This window comes from Scyliorhinus canicula, chromosome 6, assembly GCF_902713615.1.
Source record: "Scyliorhinus canicula chromosome 6, sScyCan1.1, whole genome shotgun sequence".
Lineage (NCBI taxonomy): Eukaryota > Metazoa > Chordata > Chondrichthyes > Carcharhiniformes > Scyliorhinidae > Scyliorhinus > Scyliorhinus canicula.
Genome location: NC_052151.1, coordinates 218,640,467 through 218,661,852, shown reverse-complemented (window position 1 = coordinate 218,661,852; position 21,386 = coordinate 218,640,467). Strand labels below are relative to the sequence as shown.

Here is a 21,386-nt window from a genome sequence, read left to right as displayed (position 1 = left end):
GTATTGAATACGAGAGCAGGGAGGGTACGGTGGAACGGTATAAAACACTGGTTAGGCCACAGCTCGAGTACTGGGTGCAGTTCTGGTCGCCGCACTATAGGAAGGATGTGACTGTACCAGAAAGGGTGGAGAGGGGATTCTCCAGGGTGTTGCCTGGGTCGGAGCGTTTCAGCTGTGAAGAGAGGCTGGTTAGACTGGGCTAGTTCTCCTCGGAGCTGGGGGGGGGGGGGAACCTGATTGAGGGGGACAAAATGATGAAGGACACAGATAGGGTGGAGAGGAACACACTGTTCCCCTTTAGTGGAGAGGGTCAATAACCAGGAGGAATAGATTTACGGTCAGGGGCAGGAGATTTCGAGGGGATTTGAGGATAAACCTTTTCACCCAGAGGGTGTTGGGAATCTGGACCTCAAGTCCTGAAAGGGTGGTGGAGGCGGGAACCCTCGCAACATTTAAGCAGCATTTCGACTTGAAACCCCACAGCGCACATAGCTACGGGGGCATGTGCTGGGAAATGGGATGAGAATAGATGGGGGCTGGATGGCCGGCCTAGACAGGATGGGCTGAAGGGCCTCTTTCTGTGCTGTATTATTCTGTAAGAAGTCTTACAACACCAGGTTAAAGTCCAACAGGTTTGTTTCAAACACGAGCTTTCGGAGCACGGCTCCTTCTTCAGGTGTCAAGGGTGTGAAGAAGGAGCCGTGCTCCGAAAGCTCGTGTTTGAAACAAACCTGTTGGACTTTAACCTGGTGTTGTAAGACTTCTTACTGTGCTCACCCCAGTCCAACGCCGGCATCTCCACATCAGTATTATTCTGTGACTGCCTCTTGTCCGCGCTGTTAAACTCTGAGACGCACACGTGATCTCCCCCCAACCCAGGACGTGGTGTGGAGAATGGGGGGGGGATGATAAACAGAGCTGCTAATCGGGTACTAACTTGACTTGCTGCATTACACAGTCCGGGTTCTTCAGGGCCTCGCACAGAGATCTCACCCCCGAATCCCCCAGTTTATTCCTCCCCAGGTCCAGGGCGACCAGCGAGCGGTTAGTGCAGAGAGAGGTGGCGAGGTTTGCAACACTGCAGCCCGAGAATCCGTTATCGGCCAACCTGCCGATGGGGAGAGGAGAGAGAGAGGGGGGGAAGAAAACACAGGAATCAGGGAACCTCTTCAGTGTCTGCCTCCCGAGATTACACACCCCATCGCCGATGGGGAGCTGCGGTCTCCATCAACACCCATCCCCTCCTGGCTGCCACGTCAGCTGGGGTTATTCCTCTCCTCCTCTCTCCCCGTCTCTCTCCAGATGGTGTGTCCCTCATTCAAAATCAGCCGTCACCCAACCCCCCCTGGGAACAAAACACACCCTTGACACCCCTTCGCCCTTTCAAAGCAACTGCCCCATCACCAACCTCCCTTTCAGCAAGCGGGATTATTATTTAAACGATAAAATATTAAAGCATGCCGCTGTTCAGAGAGACTTGGGTGTGCTAGTGCATGAGTCACAGAAGGTTGGTTTACAAATGCAACAGGTGATTAAGAAGGCAAATGGAATTTTGTCCTTCATTGCTAGAGGGATGGAGTTTAAGACTAGGGAGGTTATGCTGCAATTGTATAAGGTGTTAGTGCGGCCACACCTGGAATATTGAGTTCAGTTTTGGTCTCCTTACTTGAGAAAAGACGTACTGGCGCTGGAGGGTGTGCAGAGGAGATTCACTAGGTTAATCCCAGAGCTGAAGGGGTTGGATTATGAGGAGAGGTTGAGTAGACTGGGACTGTACTCGTTGGAATTTAGAAGGATGAGGGGGGATCTTATAGAAACATTTAAAATTATGAAGGGAATAGATAGGATCGATGCGGGCAGGTTGTTTCCACTGGCGGGTGACAGCAGAACTAGGGGGCATAGCCTCAAAATAAGGGGAAGTAGATTTAGGACTGAGTTTAGGAGGAACTTCTTCACCCAAAGGGTTGTGAATCTATGGAATTCCTTGCCCAGTGAAGCAGTTGAGGCTCCTTCATTACATGTTTTTAAGGTAAAGATAGATAGTTTTTTGAAGAATAAGGGATTAAGGGTTATGGTGTTCGGGCCGGAAAGTGGAGCTGAGTCCATAAAAGATCAGCCATGATCTCATTGAATGGCGGAGCAGGCTCGAGGGGCCAGATGGCCGACTCCTGCTCCGAGTTCTTATGTTTTTCCTCTCTCAAATCCTTGTCCGTGGCGGTTTCTACCCGTCACCGTTCTGAGAGTCCTTATTTAGCACAGTGGGCTAAACAGCTGGCTTGTAAAGCAGACCAAGGTCGGCGGCGGGGGTTCAATTCCCGTACCGGCCTCCCCGAACAGGCGGCGGACTGTGGCGACTAGAGAGACTTTTCACAGTCACTTAATTTGTGACAAGAAGCGATTTTCATGATTGAGGTCTCAGTGATGTTCGATGTGACTGTGACAAAGGGAAACTTTCCCTCCTCGCCCTTCCCCACCTGTCTGCAGCCTTCCACCCCATCGGCCTCCGAGGCCTCTCCACTGACGTCCATCTGGGTGGTACTGCCTCGGTCTGCTTCAATATACCTGACTGGAGCCAGGGCCGCACTTGCAATGGCTTCTCTTCCAGTTCCCGCACCGTTACCTCTGGTATTTCCCCAGGATCGCTCCTGTTTCTCACCTACAGGCTGCCCCTCAGAGACGCCATCCAAAATCACGGTGTTGGTTTTCACCTGAATGCTGAAGACCCCCAGTGATACCTCACCCCCCACCTCCTCCACCGTTGCTAAATTGTCCGTCCGACATCCAGTGCCGGGTAAGCAGGAATTTCCTCCAGTTAACTATGGGCATGGCTGAAAACACTGCTTTCAGGCTCCGCTCCGAACTCCATTCTCTAGCTACCTCCTCCATTCCTCTCCATGGCAACAGACTGAGATCTAGTCAGTCTGCTCCCAGCCTTGGTGTCACACCCTGAGGCGAGCGTGCGATTTCAGGACAAGATGTGCAGGTTAGGTGGGGTTACGGGGACAGGGCGGGGGAGCGGGGCTGGGCCGGTGTTCTGTCAGAGGGTCAGTGCAGGCTCGATGGGCTGAATCGCCTGCCTTCTGCACTGTGGGAATTCCATGGCTCTATGTCCTCACTACGTCCTCACCTCTGTAATATTCAAGCCCTTGCCAGCTGCACCTACTGCTGAATCCTTCCCTCCAGCTTCCATTACCTCCATTCCACCGCACTGCTGCCTCACCCCCCCCCCCCCCCACATCCCACCCTCTACAAACACAAAGTTCTGCAGCAGCCCCTCCCAGTTCACAGCGGATCCCCCGTCACCCCACCCGGGGCCCACCGACCTACACCGTCACTCCTAACCCCCTCAGCAGCCTGCCGACTTTAAACTTAGAGGCTCGTCTTCAAACCCCGCCGCCCCGAACCGCAGCGACCTCCTCCCGACCGGCCCACCCGCCCGCCTCCGGTCACTCAATTCCCAACGCCAGTGGCAGTCGTGTCTTAGGCTGCCTGGGCACAGAAACCTTCCTCCCTAAACCTCGCCACCTCTCACCTCCTTTAAAAGGCCGCACGTTGCCTCAACTCCCTTGGCCAAGATTTTGACCGCTTATTTTCCTTCCCCCCCCCCCCCCCCCCCCCCCCCACATCCCACCCTCTACAAACACAAAGTTCTGCAGCAGCCCCTCCCAGTTCACAGCGGATCCCCGTCACCCCACCCGGGGCCCACCGACCTACACCGTCACTCCTAACCCCCTCAGCAGCCTGCCGACTTTAAACTTAGAGGCTCGTCTTCAAACCCCGCCGCCCCGAACCGCAGCGACCTCCTCCCGACCGGCCCACCCGCCCGCCTCCGGTCACTCAATTCCCAACGCCAGTGGCAGTCGTGTCTTAGGCTGCCTGGGCACAGAAACCTTCCTCCCTAACCTCGCCACCTCTCACCTCCTTTAAAAGGCCGCACGTTGCCTCAACTCCCTTGGCCAAGATTTTGACCGCTTATTTTCCTTCCCCCCCCCCCCCCCCCCCCCCCCCCCCCCCCCCCGAGATGCGAGCATCTCTGGCTGGGCCCAGCATTTGTTGACCATCCCTAATTGTACCTTCGAACCGGGGGTCTCGCTCGGCCATTTGAGAGCGGCAAGTTAAAAGTCAACCACATTGCTGTGTGGGGCCTGCGAATGACATATAGGCCGCACCGGGGTAAGGACAGCAGATTTACCTCCCAACAGGGGCAGTGATGGGGTTTTTACCACAACTGATGATAGTTCCATGCTCATCATGTTTGAGAATGAAAGGGGCCTCTCCCTGTTTCTTCCCCCTTTCTTTTATTCTGCTGATACATTTTTTGACCCATGGCTGTTTAATGGACCTGTGACTTTAAGCCTTTAATTCAGACAGGCAGTTTCCAGAAAGCTGTGCTGGTTTGGACTGATGATTGTTGATTGGCTGGCCCCAGAGATGACTCGGTCTGATTGATGTGGCTGGCAGCCCCATTGAATTGGCGCAAAGAGCCGAGCTCTGCTCGGTAACATGCGGCGATTGGCTACTGTCCCTCTGGACTGCCACAAGGTTCCATTTTAGTGTCGCTTTGGATTCTGCAGCCTGGGTGGAGGGTTCCAACCACTTCACTGCTACAAGATCCAGCGAAACTCTCTCTCCACAAAGCCATCGTGAGGATTCTCTCACTCAGATCTGGCTGCCATTCCCTTCGAACTGCGAAAGCTCGAGGTTAAAAACCCATGCTGGAGGGCGAGGTCTGATAGGAGATAAAAGTGCCTCAAGAAAGAAAGAGGGCTGGAAATAAACTACGGACTAAAAGGAGAGTCTGACGTGAAGCCAGATGCCTGGAAAAGCTGTAAGATATTGCTAACTGCAAGGGAGATCCTTACAGGCTGTGGATCAGAGACTGTCAACCACACTCGTATTGTGAAGAAAGTGCACTGAAGGACATGTCACCTGGAGCAAGGATCATTTGCCATTATTCCTTTTTTTTTACCCCTTTCCAACCCTCTGTGTTTGTCTGTCTTGTGTGTGTGTGTGTGTGTGGGTAGATATTAACTTGACGTTAAGCAGCTGTATGCACTGCATACTTCATATTTGCTCGAGTTGTAAATAAATAGTTCAAACTGACAGATCTGGTGACTGTAATTATTGGCGAGCCAAGCGCCAAAGACTTTGGGTATTTTCGATCAGAAAAATTGGTTAATCCAATTGTGTTGCGACTCCGGGGCCTTAGGGGCTGGAATTAGAACAAAGAACAAAGAAAAGTACAGCACAGGAACAGGCCCTTCGGCCCTCCAAGCCTGTGCCGACCATGCTGCCCGTCTAAACTAAAATCTTCTACACTTCCAGGGTCCGTATCCCTCTATTCCCATCCAATTCATGTATTTGTCAAGATGCCCCTTAAATGTCACTATCGTCCCTGCTTCCACCACGTCCTCCGGCAGCGAGTTCCAGGCACCCGCTACCCTCTGTGTAAAACACTTGCCTCGTACATCTCCTCTAAACCTTGCCCCTCCCACCTTAAACCTATGCCCCCTAGTAATTGACCCCTCCACCCTGGGGAAAAAGTCTCTAACTATCCACTCTGTCTATGCCCCTCATAATTCTGTAGACCTCTATCAAGTCGCCCCTCAACCTCCGTCGTTCCAGTGAGAACAAACCGAGTTTATTCAACCTCTCCTCATAGCTAATGCCCTCCATACCAGGCAACATCCTGGTAAATCTCTTCTGCACCCTCTCTAAAGCCTCCACATCCTTCTGGTAGTGTGGCGACCAGAATTGAACACTATACTCCAAGTGTGGCCTAACTAAGCTGCAACATGACTTGCCAATTCTTATACTCAATGCCCCGGCCAATGAAGGCAAGCATGCCGTCTGCCTTCTTGACTCCCTTTGCCACCCGTGTTGCCCCACATTTGACTGCCGCCCAGGGTTTCGCAACAGGACTACCTTTATAGTCCAGACATTTAAATTGAATTTAAATTCCACCATCTGCCGTGGTGGGGATTGAACCCGTGTTCTCCACAGCATTCGGTGGGGCCTCAGGTTTACGCGTCCAGTAACATTCCCACTGCGCCCCCTGTCCCATTACCTCCTTTGGCGAAACGCCCTGGGGTGCTTACCGCCTTGGGAGAGGTCGCATAAAGAGAATCTGATGTTATTTTACTGATAACGCACAATGTTTTGAAGAGATAAAAGTGCTGATATTACAAATGCTGCCATTTAGAACATAGAACATACAGTGCAGAAGGAGGCCATTCGGCCCATCGAGTCTGCACCGACCCACTTAAGCCCTGACTTCCACCCGACCCCCGTAACCCAATAACCCCTCCTAACCTTTTTGGTCACTAAGGGCAATTTATCGTGGCCAATCCACCTAACCTGCACATCTTTGGACTGTGGGAGGAAACCGGAGCACCCCGAGGGAACCCACGCACACACGGGGAGGACGTGCAGACTCTGCACAGACAGTGACCCAGCGGGGAATCAAACCCGGGACCCTGGCGCTGTGAAGCCACAATGCTATCCACTTGTGCTACCGTGCTGTCACCTGTAAAGGTGCAATTAATAGGCATTTCAGATAATATTCAGATTATCAGTATCTGGTGCAGTAATGGTTAAAAGCCCAGGTCAGTGTATATATGTGACTGCTGCACTAGTATTTAAAAAAAATGTGCAATTAATACCTGCCTTAAAAGTAAGATCATAATTCCAACCTGAAATAGGGCTAATGGAATTTTGTTTATATAAAGAATGTTCCCTGGGGTGTAAATAATTAGACCATGTTTACCCACAGTACGATGGTCATAACTCAGTTAGTGGGATGGAGGTGATGCAGTCAATGGGAGGAGCGAGAGATTCTCCATTGTTCTGACGTGGTGTCAGGTCTCTCTATCCAATGTACGCCCAATAATCCTGCTTGCTACCTCTGGTTAAAAGTGGGTTATTGCCAGAGAAGGGTTTTGCTTGATTGGAGATACAAAGATAGCAGTTGAGGAGTTAAAGTGTATCATTTGATCGTAAGCATCCTTCCTGCTTATTCCTCTTACTTCCCCAAAGACTTTGGGTATTTTAATAAGAATTATTGGTTAATTCACTTGCCTTGGGATCCCTGGGGGGGGCTGGAATTGACCGCGCAGTCGCCCAGGGTGTCGTGACATTATTGTTAAGCACTGTTTAACTGGTTACAAAATCACTCCTGGAGCGAGATAGCCTTTCCTCACATTGTTACACTATTAAAATTAAATGTTGGGGCTTCTGCCCGGAATCCTAGCCACTGTTGGGAGTCTAGTCCAGCATCGTAACAGTGAGCTGGAAGCTCCTGGTCCACGTCCCATCTCAGGACCTGATGGCCACGGGAGGTTATACCCCGAACGTGGCCAAACAGGTTGTCAGCTTGCGAATCCCTACAGGCCCCCGCCCCCCCCCACCGAAGGCAGGCGGCAAAGGCGGGAGGGTTTCCCCGTCAGCCGTACCGCTGCCGTAACAGTGGGCCACTCCAGAGCCGCGCATCACCTTGGACCAATCCAATGGGACGTCCGCGGTCGCCAACATCCTCCCGGGTTGATGGAGGAGGAGGAGGCTCCCTGGTGTTAGATACTCCGCTATTATCGGCACAACCACCCAATCTGATCCTTACTGCAGTCTCTGTAGCTCACAGCCTGGGCTCCTCACAAACTCCGACAGTAGTGTAACTCCTGGATTTCCCAGTCTATTTCTATCCAATCTGAAATGAGAGACAGGCAGAGTGACAAACACATTGACGGCATCAGCATTGTGTGTGTGTGTGTGAGAAGGAGGGGGGGATATAATTCGCAGAAACAGGAAGAGGAGGCGGCTATCCGGCTCCTCGATCCTGCTCTGCCATTCACTTAGATCATGGCTGATCCGGAATTCCTCACGTCCACCTTCCTGCCCCTTCCTCCCTAACCCTTGACTCCTTTACTGAACAAGAATCTATCTCAGCCTTAAATATCCACAAGGACTCTTCCCCACAGCTCTCTGTGACAAGGATCTCCACAGACTCCCAACCCTGCGAGCGAAGAAACTCCTCCTCACCTCAGTCTTAAATTGGCTCCCTCACACTCTGAGACTCTGCCCTCTGGTTCTCGACTCTCCTGAGGAGAAACATCCTCTCAGCATTTACCCTGTCAAACCCTTTAAGAATTATAAATGATTCAATGAGATCGCCTCTCATTCTTCTGAGTTCCAGTGAGTAGAGTCCCAACCCGTTTAATCTTTGCTGATGAGACAATCCCTCCACATCGGGGATCATCCTCGTGAACCTTCTCTGTCCTTAAATAAGGGCCCCCAAACTGCTCACTCTGCTCCAGATGTGGCCTCCCCAGTACCTTGTACAGATGCAGCAAGACATCCCGACTCTTATACTCCAACCCCCTTGAAATCAGGGCCGACATTCCATTACCCTTCCTGATTACCTGCTGTCCCTGTGAGTTAGCTTTCTGGGTTACATTGCCATTGACCAGGAACCGAACTGGACCCAGCCACATAAATACTGTGGCTATAAATACTGTGGTCAGAGGCTAGGAATCCTGCGGTGAGTAACTCACCTCCTGACCCCCCCCCCCCCCCCCAAAAAGCCTGTCCACCATCTACAAGGCACAAGTCAGCAGTGTGATGGAATACTCCCCACTTGCCTGGATGAGCAAACAACACTCAAGAAGCTCCACACCATCCAGGACAAAGCAGCCTTGCTTGATTGCTCCCCTTCCACAAACATTCACTCCCTCCCCCACCGACACACAGTGACAGCCGTGTGTACCATCTACAAGATGCACTGCAGCAACTCACCAAGGCTCCTCAGGCAGCACCTTCCAAACCTACGACCACTACCATCTAGAAGGACAAGGGCAGCAGATACCTGGGAACCCCACCACCTGGAGGTTCCCCCTCCAAGTCACTCCCCACCCTGACTGGGAAATATATCGGCCGTTCCCTCACTGTCGCTGGGGCAACATCCGAGGCTGACCAACCTCCTCCTGTCCCTGTGCAGCAAGGGGCTGAATGGCCACACCTTGATCTCACTACATCACCACTATCCCTCTCTCCCACGTGTTTATCCAGCTTCCTTCTCTCGCCCTCTCTTTCTCTCTCCCTATCCCACCCACCCCACCCCCACGCTTCTGGTCTCGCCCACAAGTGAAAACCACCTTCCCGGCCATCGACCTTGTCGAACCCTTTCAGGAACGCTGATTAGGCCTCTGCTCAGTTGGGTTCTGCCCCTCACATCAGGGGTCCCAGACTGTTCAATCTACCCCAGTCGGTATAACGTCTCGGGCTCGGACGTAACCCCTGGAAAATCTGGTTGTTTGCGCCTCCCGCTCCAGAAGGAAAGACAAAGCTCTGGCAGAACGAAGGCGCCAGGACTCAACAAAAGACTTACCCCAGCGCCCGACATCCGTGGAGTGCGGGCAGCAACCTCTGCAGTCCTTCCAGCCCAATTTGGCAGCCCTCCAGATCCAGCTCCTTCACCCCCTGCTCCTTCACCCCTCTGCACATTCCGACCACGTGGGACAGCACCACACAATCGATGGGGGTCAGCCGCAGGCCGTCGAACTGGAGGGTCTCCACCGAGCCCACTGTGGACCGAGCCAGTTCTGTATTCTGAGACTCAAAGAGGTAATGGAGGGCGTTGAGGAGGCCCCCCCCTCCCCGCCGACCAGTTCCATCCTTCCCGATCTGCCCCACCAGCCTCTCCTTGACCCAGTCGATCGCTCGCCGGGTTGCTTGGCTGCGAAAGGGACCCAGAACCTTCTCCAGGGGCCAAGCTGCCCGTGGGGAGGAGAGCCCGGCGACAAACCGGAGAAATATCTCAAATCGCCCATCCCGCTGGCTGTGGGCAGTGCAGAGGAGTTCCCTGATATCCCCGGGATCTGGAGTCAGGAATTGTGCGAGCGCAGCCACAAACTCCTGGATGGTGAGGTGCGGGAATGTGTAAACCGCGCTCTGGGCGGAATCGTCCCTCTCCAAAAGCTCCATCAGGAACCCAGACAGGAACTGGGAAGGTTGCAGATTGGACTCGATCAAATCTTCATTCCTGAACACAATCTTCTTCTCCGAGACTCCTGTGAAGGCCATCTGACCAAGCTTCAGTAACACATCGCGGGGGCTTTCAATCTCTCGGCTGTGGTTTTTCAGAATGTTGTAAATATAGTAGGAATATAGTTGGGTGATGGTCTTGGGAACTCGCTGCTGTTTCCTGTCACTTTGTGTAAAGAAGGGACCCAGTGACAGACCGAGGATCCAGCAGTAGGAAGGGTTGTAGCACATGGTGTACAGGATCTCGTTCTCCTCCACGTGTTTCACAACAGCTGCTGCCACCGTCTGATCCTCAAAAAACTTGTTGAAATATTCCTTCCGTTCATCGCCAACAAATCCCAGGATTTCAGCCCAGACACTGATCTCCGCCTTTTCCAATAAATGTAATGCAGTGGGGCGGCTGGTCACTAGCACTGAACATCCTGGCAGCAGCTTGTGTTGTATTAGACTGTACACAATGTCCGACACTTTACACCGGAATTCAGGATCTGTGCACACGGTCAGAGGTTCTGTATTTCTCCGCTTGTCAGCAAAATCAACACTGTCCTTGAATTCATCCAAACCATCGAATATAAACAGTAATTCCTCTGGGTTCTTCCAGAGAGCTTCCCCAACACTCCGGAAGTAAGGGTAGAAATTGAGGATCAGATTCTGCAGGTTTATCCTGAAGTTTATGGCGTTCAAATCCCGGAATTTAAAACTGAAGAGAAATCGAAAGTGCGGGTATATTTCACCCCTGGCCCAGTCGTGCACAACCTTTTGCATCAATGTGGTCTTCCCGATTCCCGGAACCCCGCACACGGCTGCCGAAGCCCCGCGTCTGGATCTCCTCCGGAACAACTGATCCGGACGGATTTTCAGCAGGCTTTGCCGGAGCTGACCCTCTCGGAGTTTCCGGTGGTCTTGGCCTCGAGCCAGCAGCTCGTGCTGGACAGAAGCGAGGACCCGAACGGGAGAGATGACGGTTAGCCGAGCGTACCGCTCCATCAGCGGGTAGACCTTCTGCTTCTCCTTCATGAGAATAGTGTTTAGTCGCAGGATTTCAGTTTGTATCCGAAGCTTTTCCCGGTGCCTCTCTCGAACACCTTCGGACAGAACAACAACAACGTGTGTTTACGTAGCACCGTTAATACCGTAAAACACTCCCCAAGTATCATGTGAGAGTACCTTTAAGATTAGTGTTTATAAATGGGCGTGTATATAAGTATCTGTAGTGAGAGTACCTTTAAGAAATGGGCGGTTACTACTGCAGTGATGTCAGAGAGTGGGTGGAGCTGGGCTGTATGTCAACTTTTTACTTTCGTTTTAGAGCAGCCTGCTGGGTGTGTTTTAGTTTTGTTTTCAGTGTTGGAGCTGAAGCCAGACGGAGCAGGTGTGCTGCTGTTCTCTCTGCCATCAAAAGACTATCTCTTGATCATTTAGTGAATTCAGAATTATAAATGTTCTCAGTAGTGAATGTAAACCTGATGTGCTTCTGTTCAAATGTGTTTCTTTTGTCTGGATGTTGTTTGGGAAGTTATTCAGGATTACTTAGTGTTGTATTCTTTGGGGGGTGTATTTGAATTGTTGGTTGCTAAGATGTTCACTGTATGTTTTATAAAGGTTAATTTGAGTTCATAGAATAAATATTGTTTTTCGTTAAAAAATACTTTTCCATTTCTGCTGTACCACACCTGTAGAGTGGGCCGTGTGCTCCCCATACCACAATCTAGTAAAAGTTGTGGGTCAGGTGAACTCCATGATACACTTTGGGGTTCTCTAAACCCTGGACCATAACACGAAGGAGCTGTCAGCAAACTGAATAGGATATCGGGCCAGGTAACAAACTGTTACCACAGGTGACCAGAAGCTCGGCTGAGGCTTGAGATGCGAGAGACCGAGCACGGACTCGGGCGTGAGAGCACGGGAGACCGAGCACACGGACTCAGGAGTGAGAGCACGGGAGACCGAGCACACGGACTCAGGTGTGACAGTGCAGGAAAGCTCCAGATAAAAGGAACAAAGTAGAAGTGTTTGGAACTTACCGTCCAGCTGACTGGGTAGATCGGGTAAACCTGCTGCAATGTCCATGTAACCAGATGGATCGGACCCTGTTGGAAATCGATCATTTGAATATGGCCGGATAAAGCTGTGCACTATTTCATCAAAACACAGCAAAATATTCAAAGGACGGTCGTACAGGACGCCTTGTTCATTGTTATTCGTTCAAGGGACGTGGCCCAGAGCCGGCTGCGACCAGCATTTATTGCCCAACATTAATTGCCCCTTGAGCGGGCAGTTTGGAGTCAATCACATCGCTGTGGGATGGAGTCGCATGTGGACCAGACCGGGGTAAGGACGGCAGATTCCCCTCCCAAAAGGAACATCGCGAACCAGACGGGTTTTGCAACAATCGACAATGGTCAATGATTTTTATATTGAATTCAAATATCACCGTCTGCCCTGGTGGGTTTGGAACCCGCGACCCCAGAGCATTACCCTGGGGGGGGGTCTCTGAATTACTAATCCAGGGACAATACCACTACGCCACTGCCTCCCCCCATTCTGCCCATCACCCCGGCTCTTTCAAAGACTCTATCCAATGGATTTCCCAGCTTTACTCTGAAATCTTTCCCCCCCCCCGTTGGAAGCTCCTGTTGACTTTGCCCCTGTAGGTTCCAGCTCGACACCAACTCAACGGTTGAATAATATATTTAATCTCCCGCCATTTTGCTGATTATCTCCGATCCGTCTCCCTCTGGTCACTGATCCACACGCCACTGAAAACGGTTCCTCCTCGATCGTGGTTTGGAACACCTCGTGTCCAAGGTCTTCATGTCCTCTGCTCCGAGGAGGACAATCGCAGCTTCTCCAGTCCTGCCCGCATTAATGGGAAGTCCCTCAATCCCCAGGGACCATTCTAGACAATGCCCCCCCCCCCCCCTCCGACCTCGGCACCCTTCCCAAAGGGCATTCTTCCCCAAGCCTGGGATCCAGCATTGTGCTCAATACTCCAGCCAAACCCAGGGAGATTCATCGGAGGTTCAACATAACTTCCGTTGTTTCCAAATGGGAATGTAGGAGGAGGAGGCCATTCAGCCCTTCAAGTCTACTCCGCCATCCAACGGATCATGGCTGATAATCCTCAATCCGCCTTTTCTCCATAACCGTCGACCCCCTCACTGATTAACAATTTATCTGTCTCAGCCTTGAACATACTTCAGGTCCCAGCCTCTACAGCTCTCTGTGGTGAAGAATTCCACACATTCACTCTGCTCTGAGAAGAAATTCCTCCTCATCTCTGTCTGAAATGGGCGACCCCTCACTCTGAGATTCTGTCCTCTGCTCCCAGACTCTCCCACACGGGGAAACATCCTCTCAGAATCTCCCCTCACTCTGAGATTCTGCCCTCTGCTCCCAGACTCTCCCACACGGGGAAACATCCTCTCAGAATCTCCCCTCACTCTGAGATTCTGTCCTCTGGGCCCAGACTCTCCCACACGGGGAAACATCCTCTCAGAATCTCCCCTCACTCTGAGATTCTGCCCTCTGGGCCCAGACTCTCCCACACGGAGAAACATCCTCTCAGAATCTCCCCTCACTGAGATTCTGCCCTCTGCTCCCAGACTCTCCCACACGGGGGAAACATCCTCTCAGAATCTCCCCTCACTCTGAGATTCTGTCCCCTGGTCCCAGACTCTCCCACACAGGGAAACATCCTCTCAGAATCTCCCTCACTCTGAGATTCTGCCCTCTGCTCCCAGACTCTCCCACACGGGGAGACATCCTCTCAGACTCTCCCCTCACTGAGATTCTGCCCTCTGGTCCCAGACTCTCCCACACGGGGAAACATCCTCTCAGAATCTCCCCTCACTCTGAGATTCTGCCCTCTGGGCCCAGACTCTCCCACACGGGGAAACATCCTCTCAGAATCTCCCCTCACTCTGAGATTCTGCCCTCTGCTCCCAGACTATCCCACACGGGGAAACATCCTCTCAGAATCTCCCCTCACTCTGAGATTCTGCCCTCTGGGCCCAGACTCTCCCACACAGGGAAACATCCTCTCAGAATCTCCCCTCACTCTGAGATTCTGCCCTCTGCTCCCAGACTCTCCCACACGGGGAAACATCCTCTCAGAATCTCCCCTCACTCTGAGATTCTGCCCTCTGCTCCCAGACTCTCCCACACGGGGAAACATCCTCTCAGAATCTCCCCTCACTCTGAGATTCTGCCCTCTGGGCCCAGACTCTCCCACACGGGGAAACATCCTCTCAGACTCTCCCCTCACTCTGAGATTCTGCCCTCTGCTCCCAGACTCTCCCACACGGGGAAACATCCTCTCAGAATCTCCCCTCACTCTGAGATTCTGCCCTCTGCTCCCAGACTCTCCCAAACGGCGAAACATCCTCTCAGAATCTCCCCTCACTCTGAGATTCTGTCCTCTGCTCCCAGACTCTCCCACACGGGGAAACATCCTCTCAGAATCTCCCCTCACTCTGAGATTCTGCCCTCTGGGCCCAGACTCTCCCACACGGGGAAACATCCTCTCAGAATCTCCCCTCACTCTGAGATTCTGCCCTCTGGGCCCAGACTCTCCCACATGGGGGTAACATCCTCTCAGAATCTCCCCTCACTCTGAGATTCTGTCCTCTGCTCCCAGACTCTCCCACATGGGGGTCTGGAACAATGGGGGTGGGGGGTCACAGTGTCAAGATGCCGGGTCGGCCATTTTGGACGGAGATGAGGAGAAACACCTTCACTCGGACGAGAGTGAATCTGTGGAATTCTCGACCACAGAAGCTGCAGAGGTCAAACCACAGAATATATTTAAGGGCATAAAATATATTTTTTTGACACTAAAGGTGTCAAGGGAAGGGGTACAGAGAGGACGCGGGAGTTTGCCTTCGAGATAGAGGATCAGCCGTGAGTGCATTGAATGGCCGGGCAGGCTCAAGGGGCCGAATGGCCTCCTACTTTCTAAGTTACAAAAGCACCTTCCTATTCTGTCCTCGTTCTCGTCTCCCTGGCAAGTGGGGAAAAATCTTCCTGGCTTCAACCCTCTCAAATCCCCTCAGCATCCAGTGAGCCAGAGCGAGACGCAGCCAGAGCGAGACGCAGCCAGAGCGAGGCACAGCCAGAGCGAGACGCAGCCAGAGCGAGACGCAGCCAGAGCGAGGCACAGCCCAGAGCGAGACGCAGCCAGAGCGAGACGCAGCCAGAGCGAGACGCAGCCAGAGCGAGACGCAGCCAGAGCGAGACGCAGCCAGAGCGAGACGCAGCCAGAGCGAGACGCAGCCAGAGCGAGAACGCAGCCAGAGCGAGACGCAGCCAGAGCGAGACCGCAGCCAGAGCGAGACGCAGCCAGAGCGAGACGCAGCCAGAGCGGACGCAGCCAGAGCGAGACACAGCCAGAGCGAGACACAGCCAGAGCGAGACGCAGCCAGAGCGAGACGCAGCCAGAGCGAGACGCAGCCAGAGCGGACGCAGCCAGAGCGAGACGCAGCCAGAGCGAGACGCAGCAGAGCGAGACACAGCCAGAGCGAGACACAGCCAGAGCGAGACACAGCCAGAGCGAGACACAGCCAGAGCGAGACACAGGCCGAGCGAGACGCAGCCAGAGCGAGACGCAGCCAGAGCGAGACGCAGCCAGAGCGAGACGCAGCCAGAGCGAGACGCAGCCAGAGCGAGACACAGCCAGAGCGAGACACAGCCAGAGCGAGACACAGCCAGAGCGAGACACAGCCAGAGCGAGACACAGCCAGAGCGAGACACAGCCAGAGCGAGACACAGCCAGAGCGAGACACAGCCAGAGCGAGACACAGCCAGAGCGAGACACAGCCAGAGCGAGACACAGCCAGAGCGAGACACAGCCAGAGCGAGACACAGCCAGAGCGAGACACAGCCAGAGCGAGACACAGCCAGAGCGAGACACAGCCAGAGCGAGACACAGCCAGAGCGAGACACAGCCAGAGCGAGACACAGCCAGAGCGAGACACAGCCAGAGCGAGACACAGCCAGAGCGAGACACAGCCAGAGCGAGACACAGCCAGAGCGAGACACAGCCCAGAGCGAGACACAGCCCAGAGCGAGACACAGCCCAGAGCGAGACACAGCCAGAGCGAGACACAGCCCAGAGCGAGACACAGCCCAGAGCGAGACACAGCCAGAGCGAGACACAGCCAGAGCGAGACACAGCCAGAGCGAGGACACAGCCAGAGCGAGACACAGCCAGAGCGAGACACAGCCAGAGCGAGACACAGCCAGAGCGAGACACAGCCAGAGCGAGACACAGCCAGAGCGAGACACAGCCAGAGCGAGACACAGCCAGAGCGAGACACAGCCAGAGCGAGACACAGCCAGAGCGAGACACAGCCCAGAGCGAGACACAGCCCAGAGCGAGACACAGCCCAGAGCGAGACACAGCCCAGAGCGAGACACAGCCCAGAGCGAGACACAGCCCAGAGCGAGACACAGCCCAGAGCGAGACACAGCCAGAGCGAGACACAGCCAGAGCGAGACACAGCCAGAGCGAGACACAGCCAGAGCGAGACACAGCCAGAGCGAGGCGCAGCGAAGAGCGAGACACAGCCAGAGCGAGACACAGCCAGAGTGAGGCGCAGCGAAGAGCGAGTTTGGGAATTTGAAGCTAGGTGGGAATTCGAAGCTGGGTGGGAAGGAGGTGCTGGTAAGTGACTGGTAAGTAGTTTTTCTTTTCATTGTCTAATTTATTCATGTTTTCCTTTCGTTGTTTGCAATTGTAGTTGTATAAGTTTACCAAAGGTTTAAGACAGGGCAGGAGGTCCCAGACCCGTGTCGTGCTCCTCATGTGCGATGTGGGAGCTCAGGGACACGTCCACTGTCCCTGGCTCCTTCACGTGCAAGATGTGTGTCCAGTTGCAGCTCCTGTTGGACCGCTTGACGGCTCTGGAGCTGCGGATGGACTCACTTTGGAGCATCCGCGATGCTGAGGAGGTCATGGATAGCACGTTTAGCGAGTTGGTCACACCCCAGGTGAAAGTTACCGAGGGAGATAGAAAATGGGTGACCTAAAAACAGAGCAAGAGTAGGAAGGCAGTGCAGGTATCCCCTGCGGTCATCTCCCTGCAAAACAGATATACCGCTTTGGATACTGTTGGCTCACCAGGGGAAGGCAGCAGCAGCCAGGTTCATGGCACCATGGCTGGCTCTGCTGCACAGCAGGGCAGGGCTATAGTGATAGGGGACTCGATCGTAAGGGGAATAGACAGGCAGTTCTGCGGACGCAATCAAGACTCCAGGATGGTATGTTGCCTCCCTGGTGCAAGGGTCAAGGATGTCTCAGAGCGGCTGCAGGACATTCTGGGGCGGGGGGAGGGTGAACAGCCAGCTGTCGTGGTGCACAAAGGCACCAACGAGATCGGTAAGAAATGGGATGAGGTCCTACAAATTGAATTCAGGGAGTTAGGAGTTAAACTAAAAAGTAGGACCTCAAAGGTAGTAATCTCAGGATTGCTACCAGTGCCACGAACTAGTCAGAGTAGGAATGTCAGGATAGATGGGATGAATGCGTGGCTCCAGAGATGGTGCAGAAGGGAGGGATTCAAATTCCTGGAGCATTGGAACCGGTTCTAGGGGAGGTGGGACCAGTACACCTGGGCAGGATTGGAACCGATGTCCTGGGGGGGGGGGGGGGGGGGGGGGTTGCTAGTGCTGTTGGGGAGAGTTTAAACTAATGTGGCAGGGGGGTGGGAACTGATGCAGGAAGTCGGAGGGAAGAGGAAGTCGGAGGGAAGTAAAACGGGGCCAGAAACAAAAGGCATTAAGGGGGAAAGTGTAACGCAGAGAAGCCAGAGTCAAAAATGTGAAAAGGGAGCTAGCCAGTGCAGGTTTGAGGGCGTTGTACCTAAATGTGCGCAGTATACGGAAGAAGGTAAATGAGCTTTTTGCGCACATTGAAATTAGTCGGTACGATGTTGTGAGCATCACAGAGACTTGGCTTCAAGGGGATCAGGGCTGGGACCAAAACGTGCGAGGAAATGTGTCCTATCGACAGGACAGGCAGATGGACAAAGGGGGCGGGGTTGCATTGTTAGTAAGGAATGAAGTTAAATCGATAGCAAGGAGCGATATAGGATCAAAAGGCATCGAATATCTGTGGGTAGAGTTGAGGAATCGCAAAGATAAAAAGACCCTGATGGGAGTTATGTACAGGGCCCCCTAGCTGTAGTCATGATGAGGGGCAGGAAATAAATCAGGAGATAGAAAAGGCATGTAAAAAAGGCAATATTACAATAATCATGGGGGCGCTTCAATATGCAGATGGACTGGGAAAATCAGGTTGGTAGTGGATCCCGAGAAAAGGAAATTTGTGGAATGTCTAAGAGATGTTTTTTTGGAGCAGCTTGTGACAGAGCCAACTGGGGAACAGGCAATTCTGGATTTGGTGCTGTACAATGAGGCAGACTTGATTAGGGAACAAGGTGAAGGAACCCTTAGGGAGCAGTGAACACACTATGATAGAATTTACCCTGCAGTTTGAGAAGCTGCAATCAGATGTAACGGTATTACAATTAAATAAGGGTAACTACAAAGACATGAGGGAGGAGCTGGCCAGAGCTGATTAGAGAAGGAGCCGAGCAGGGAAGACAGTGGAACAGCAAAGGCAGGAGTTTTGGGGGTTATTCGGGAGGCACAACAGAAATTCATCACAAGGAGGAGGAAACATGCTAAGGGGAGGACAAGGCATCCATAGCTGACGAGGGATGTCAAGGACAGCATAAAGGCTAAAGAAAAAACATACAAAGTGGCGAGGATTAGTGGGAAACCAGAGGACAGGGAAGCCTTTAAAAGCGAGCAGAGGACAATTTAAAAAGCAATAAAGGGGGAGAAGATGAAATATGAGTGCAAGCTAGCTAGTAATATAAAGGAAGACAGGAAGAGATTTTTTCAATATATAAAAGGTAAGAGAGAGGCAAAAATAGACATTGGATCACTGGAAAATGTGGCTGGGGAAGTAATAATAGGAAACAAAGAAATGGCAGACAGACTGAATAGTTACTTTGCATCATTCTTCACGGTGGAAGACACCAGTGGGATGCCAGAGCTCCAGGAGAACCAGGGGGCAGAGGTGAGTGCAGTGGCCATTACCAAGGAGAAGGTTCTGGGGAAACTGAAAGGTCTGAAGGCGGATAAGTCACCTGGACCGGATGGACTACACCACAGGGTTCTAAAAGAGATAGCTGAGGAGATTGTGGAGGCATTAGTGATGATCTTTCAGGAATCACTGGAGGCAGGGAGGGTCCCAGAGGACTGGAAGGTGGCTAATGTAACACCCCTGTTTAAGAAGGGAGGGAGGTAGATGGGAAATTATAGGCCGGTTAGCCTGACTCCGGTCATTAGTCAGATTTTAGAGTCTGTTATTAAAGATGAGATCGCCAAGCACGTGGAAGTGCATGGTAAAATAGGACTGAGTCAGCACGGCTTTGTCAAAGGGAGGTCGTGTCTGACAAATCTGTTTGAGTTCTTTGAGGAGGTAACAAGCAAGTTAGACAAAGGAGAACCAGTGGATGTGATTTATTTAGATTTCCAGAGGCCTTTGCCGCATAGGAGATTGTTAAATATGTTAAGAGCTCGTGGTGTTCAGGGTAAGATCCTGGCATGGATAGAGGATTGGCTGACTGGCAGAAGGCAGAGAATGGGGATAAAGGGGTCTTTTTCAGGATGGCAGCCGGTGACTAGTGGTGTGACTCAGGGGTCTGTGCTGGGACCACAACTTTACACAATATACATTAATGATCTGGAAGAAGGAACTGAAGGCACTGTTGCTAAGTTTGCAGATGATACAAAGATCTGTAGAGGGACAGGTAGTATTGAGGAAGCAAGGGGGCTGCAGAAGGATTTGGACAAGCTAGGAGAGCGGGCAATGAAGTGGCAGATGGAATACGATGTGGAAAAGTGTGAGGTTATGCACTTTGGAAGGAGGAATGGAGGCATAGACTATTTTCTAAACGGGGAAATGCTTCGGAAATCAGAAGCACAAAGGGACTTGGGAGTCCTTGTTCATGATTCTCTTAAGGTTAACGAGCAGGTTCAGTCGGCAGTTAGGAAGGTAAATGCAATGTTAGCATTCATGTCAAGAGGGCTAGAATACAAGAGCAGGGATGTACTTCTGAGGCTGTATAAGGCTCTGGTCAGACCCCATTTGGAGTATTGTGAGCAGTTCTGGGCCCCGTATCTAAGGAAGGATGTGCTGGGCCTTGGAAAGGGTCCAGAGGAGGCTCACAAGAATGATCCCTGGAATGAAGAACTTGTCGTATGAGGAACAATTGAGGACTCTGTGTCTGTACTCGTTGGAGTTGAGAAGGATGAGGGGATCTTATTGAAACTTACAGGATACTGTGAGGCCTGGATAGAGTGGACGTGGAGAGGATGTTTCCACTTGTAGGAAAAACTAGAACCAGAGGGCACAATCTCAGACTAAAGGGACCATCCTCTAAAACAGAGATGAGGAGGAATTTCGTCAGCCAGAGGGTGGTGAATCTGTGGAACTCTTTGCCGCAGAAGGCTGTGGAGGCTAAATCACTGAGTGTCTTTAAGACAGAGGCAGATAGGTTCTTGATTAATAAGGGCATCGGGGGTTATGGGGAGAAGGCAGAGGAATGGGGTTGAGAAAATTATCAGCCATGATTGAATGGCAGAGCAGACTTGATGGGCCGAGTGGCCTAATTCTGCTCCTACGTCTTATGGTGTTAAAAGAAGCAAACGTGACGCGAGAGAAAACCTTTTCACACAGCGAGTGGTTGGTGCCTAGAATGCACGGCCTGGAAGTGTGATGGAGGCTGGCTCAATCGCGGCACTATAATATAACAATCTGATGGAGGCTGGCTCAATCGCGGCACTATAATATAACAATCTGATGGAGGCTGGCTCAATCGCGGCACTATAATATAACAATCTGATGGAGGCTGGCTCAATCGCGGCACTATAATATAACAATCTGATGGAGGCTGGCTCAATCGCGGCACTATAATATAACAATCTGATGGAGGCTGGCTCAATCGCGGCACTATAATATAACAATCTGATGGAGGCTGGCTCAATCGCGGCACTATAATATAACAATATTTATTATTGTCATAAGTAGGCTTGCACTAACACTGCAATGAAGTTACTGTGAAAATCCCCTCGTCGCCACATTCCGGCGCCTGTTTGGGTAGACAGAGGGAGAATTCGGAATTCACCTAACATGTCTTTCGGGACTTGTGGGAGGAAGCCGGAGCACCCGGAGGAACCCACGCGGACATGGGAGAATGTGCATTAGATGAGTATTTTAAATCGATGGGGCTGGCTTAGCTCACCAGGCTAAATCGGTGGCTTTTAAAGCAGGCCAGCAG

General features: G+C 52.2%; 1 protein-coding gene across 2 annotated transcripts in view; it reads right to left on the bottom strand.

Moving 5' to 3' along the window:
* The window catches only part of LOC119967877 (NACHT, LRR and PYD domains-containing protein 3-like), a 35,236-nt gene that overhangs the window by 7,795 nt on the left and 6,055 nt on the right, over positions 1 to 21,386 (bottom strand). For both annotated transcript variants that reach the window (XM_038800960.1, XM_038800959.1), the window contains exons 2-5: positions 12,060 to 12,125; positions 9,380 to 11,120; positions 7,616 to 7,702; positions 938 to 1,108 (exon numbers count right to left, since the gene is read on the bottom strand). In XM_038800960.1, the coding sequence (XP_038656888.1) occupies positions 938 to 1,108; positions 7,616 to 7,702; positions 9,380 to 11,120; positions 12,060 to 12,105 (2,045 nt within the window). In that variant the 5' untranslated portion in view covers positions 12,106 to 12,125. The remainder of the gene's footprint in view (positions 1 to 937; positions 1,109 to 7,615; positions 7,703 to 9,379; positions 11,121 to 12,059; positions 12,126 to 21,386) is intronic.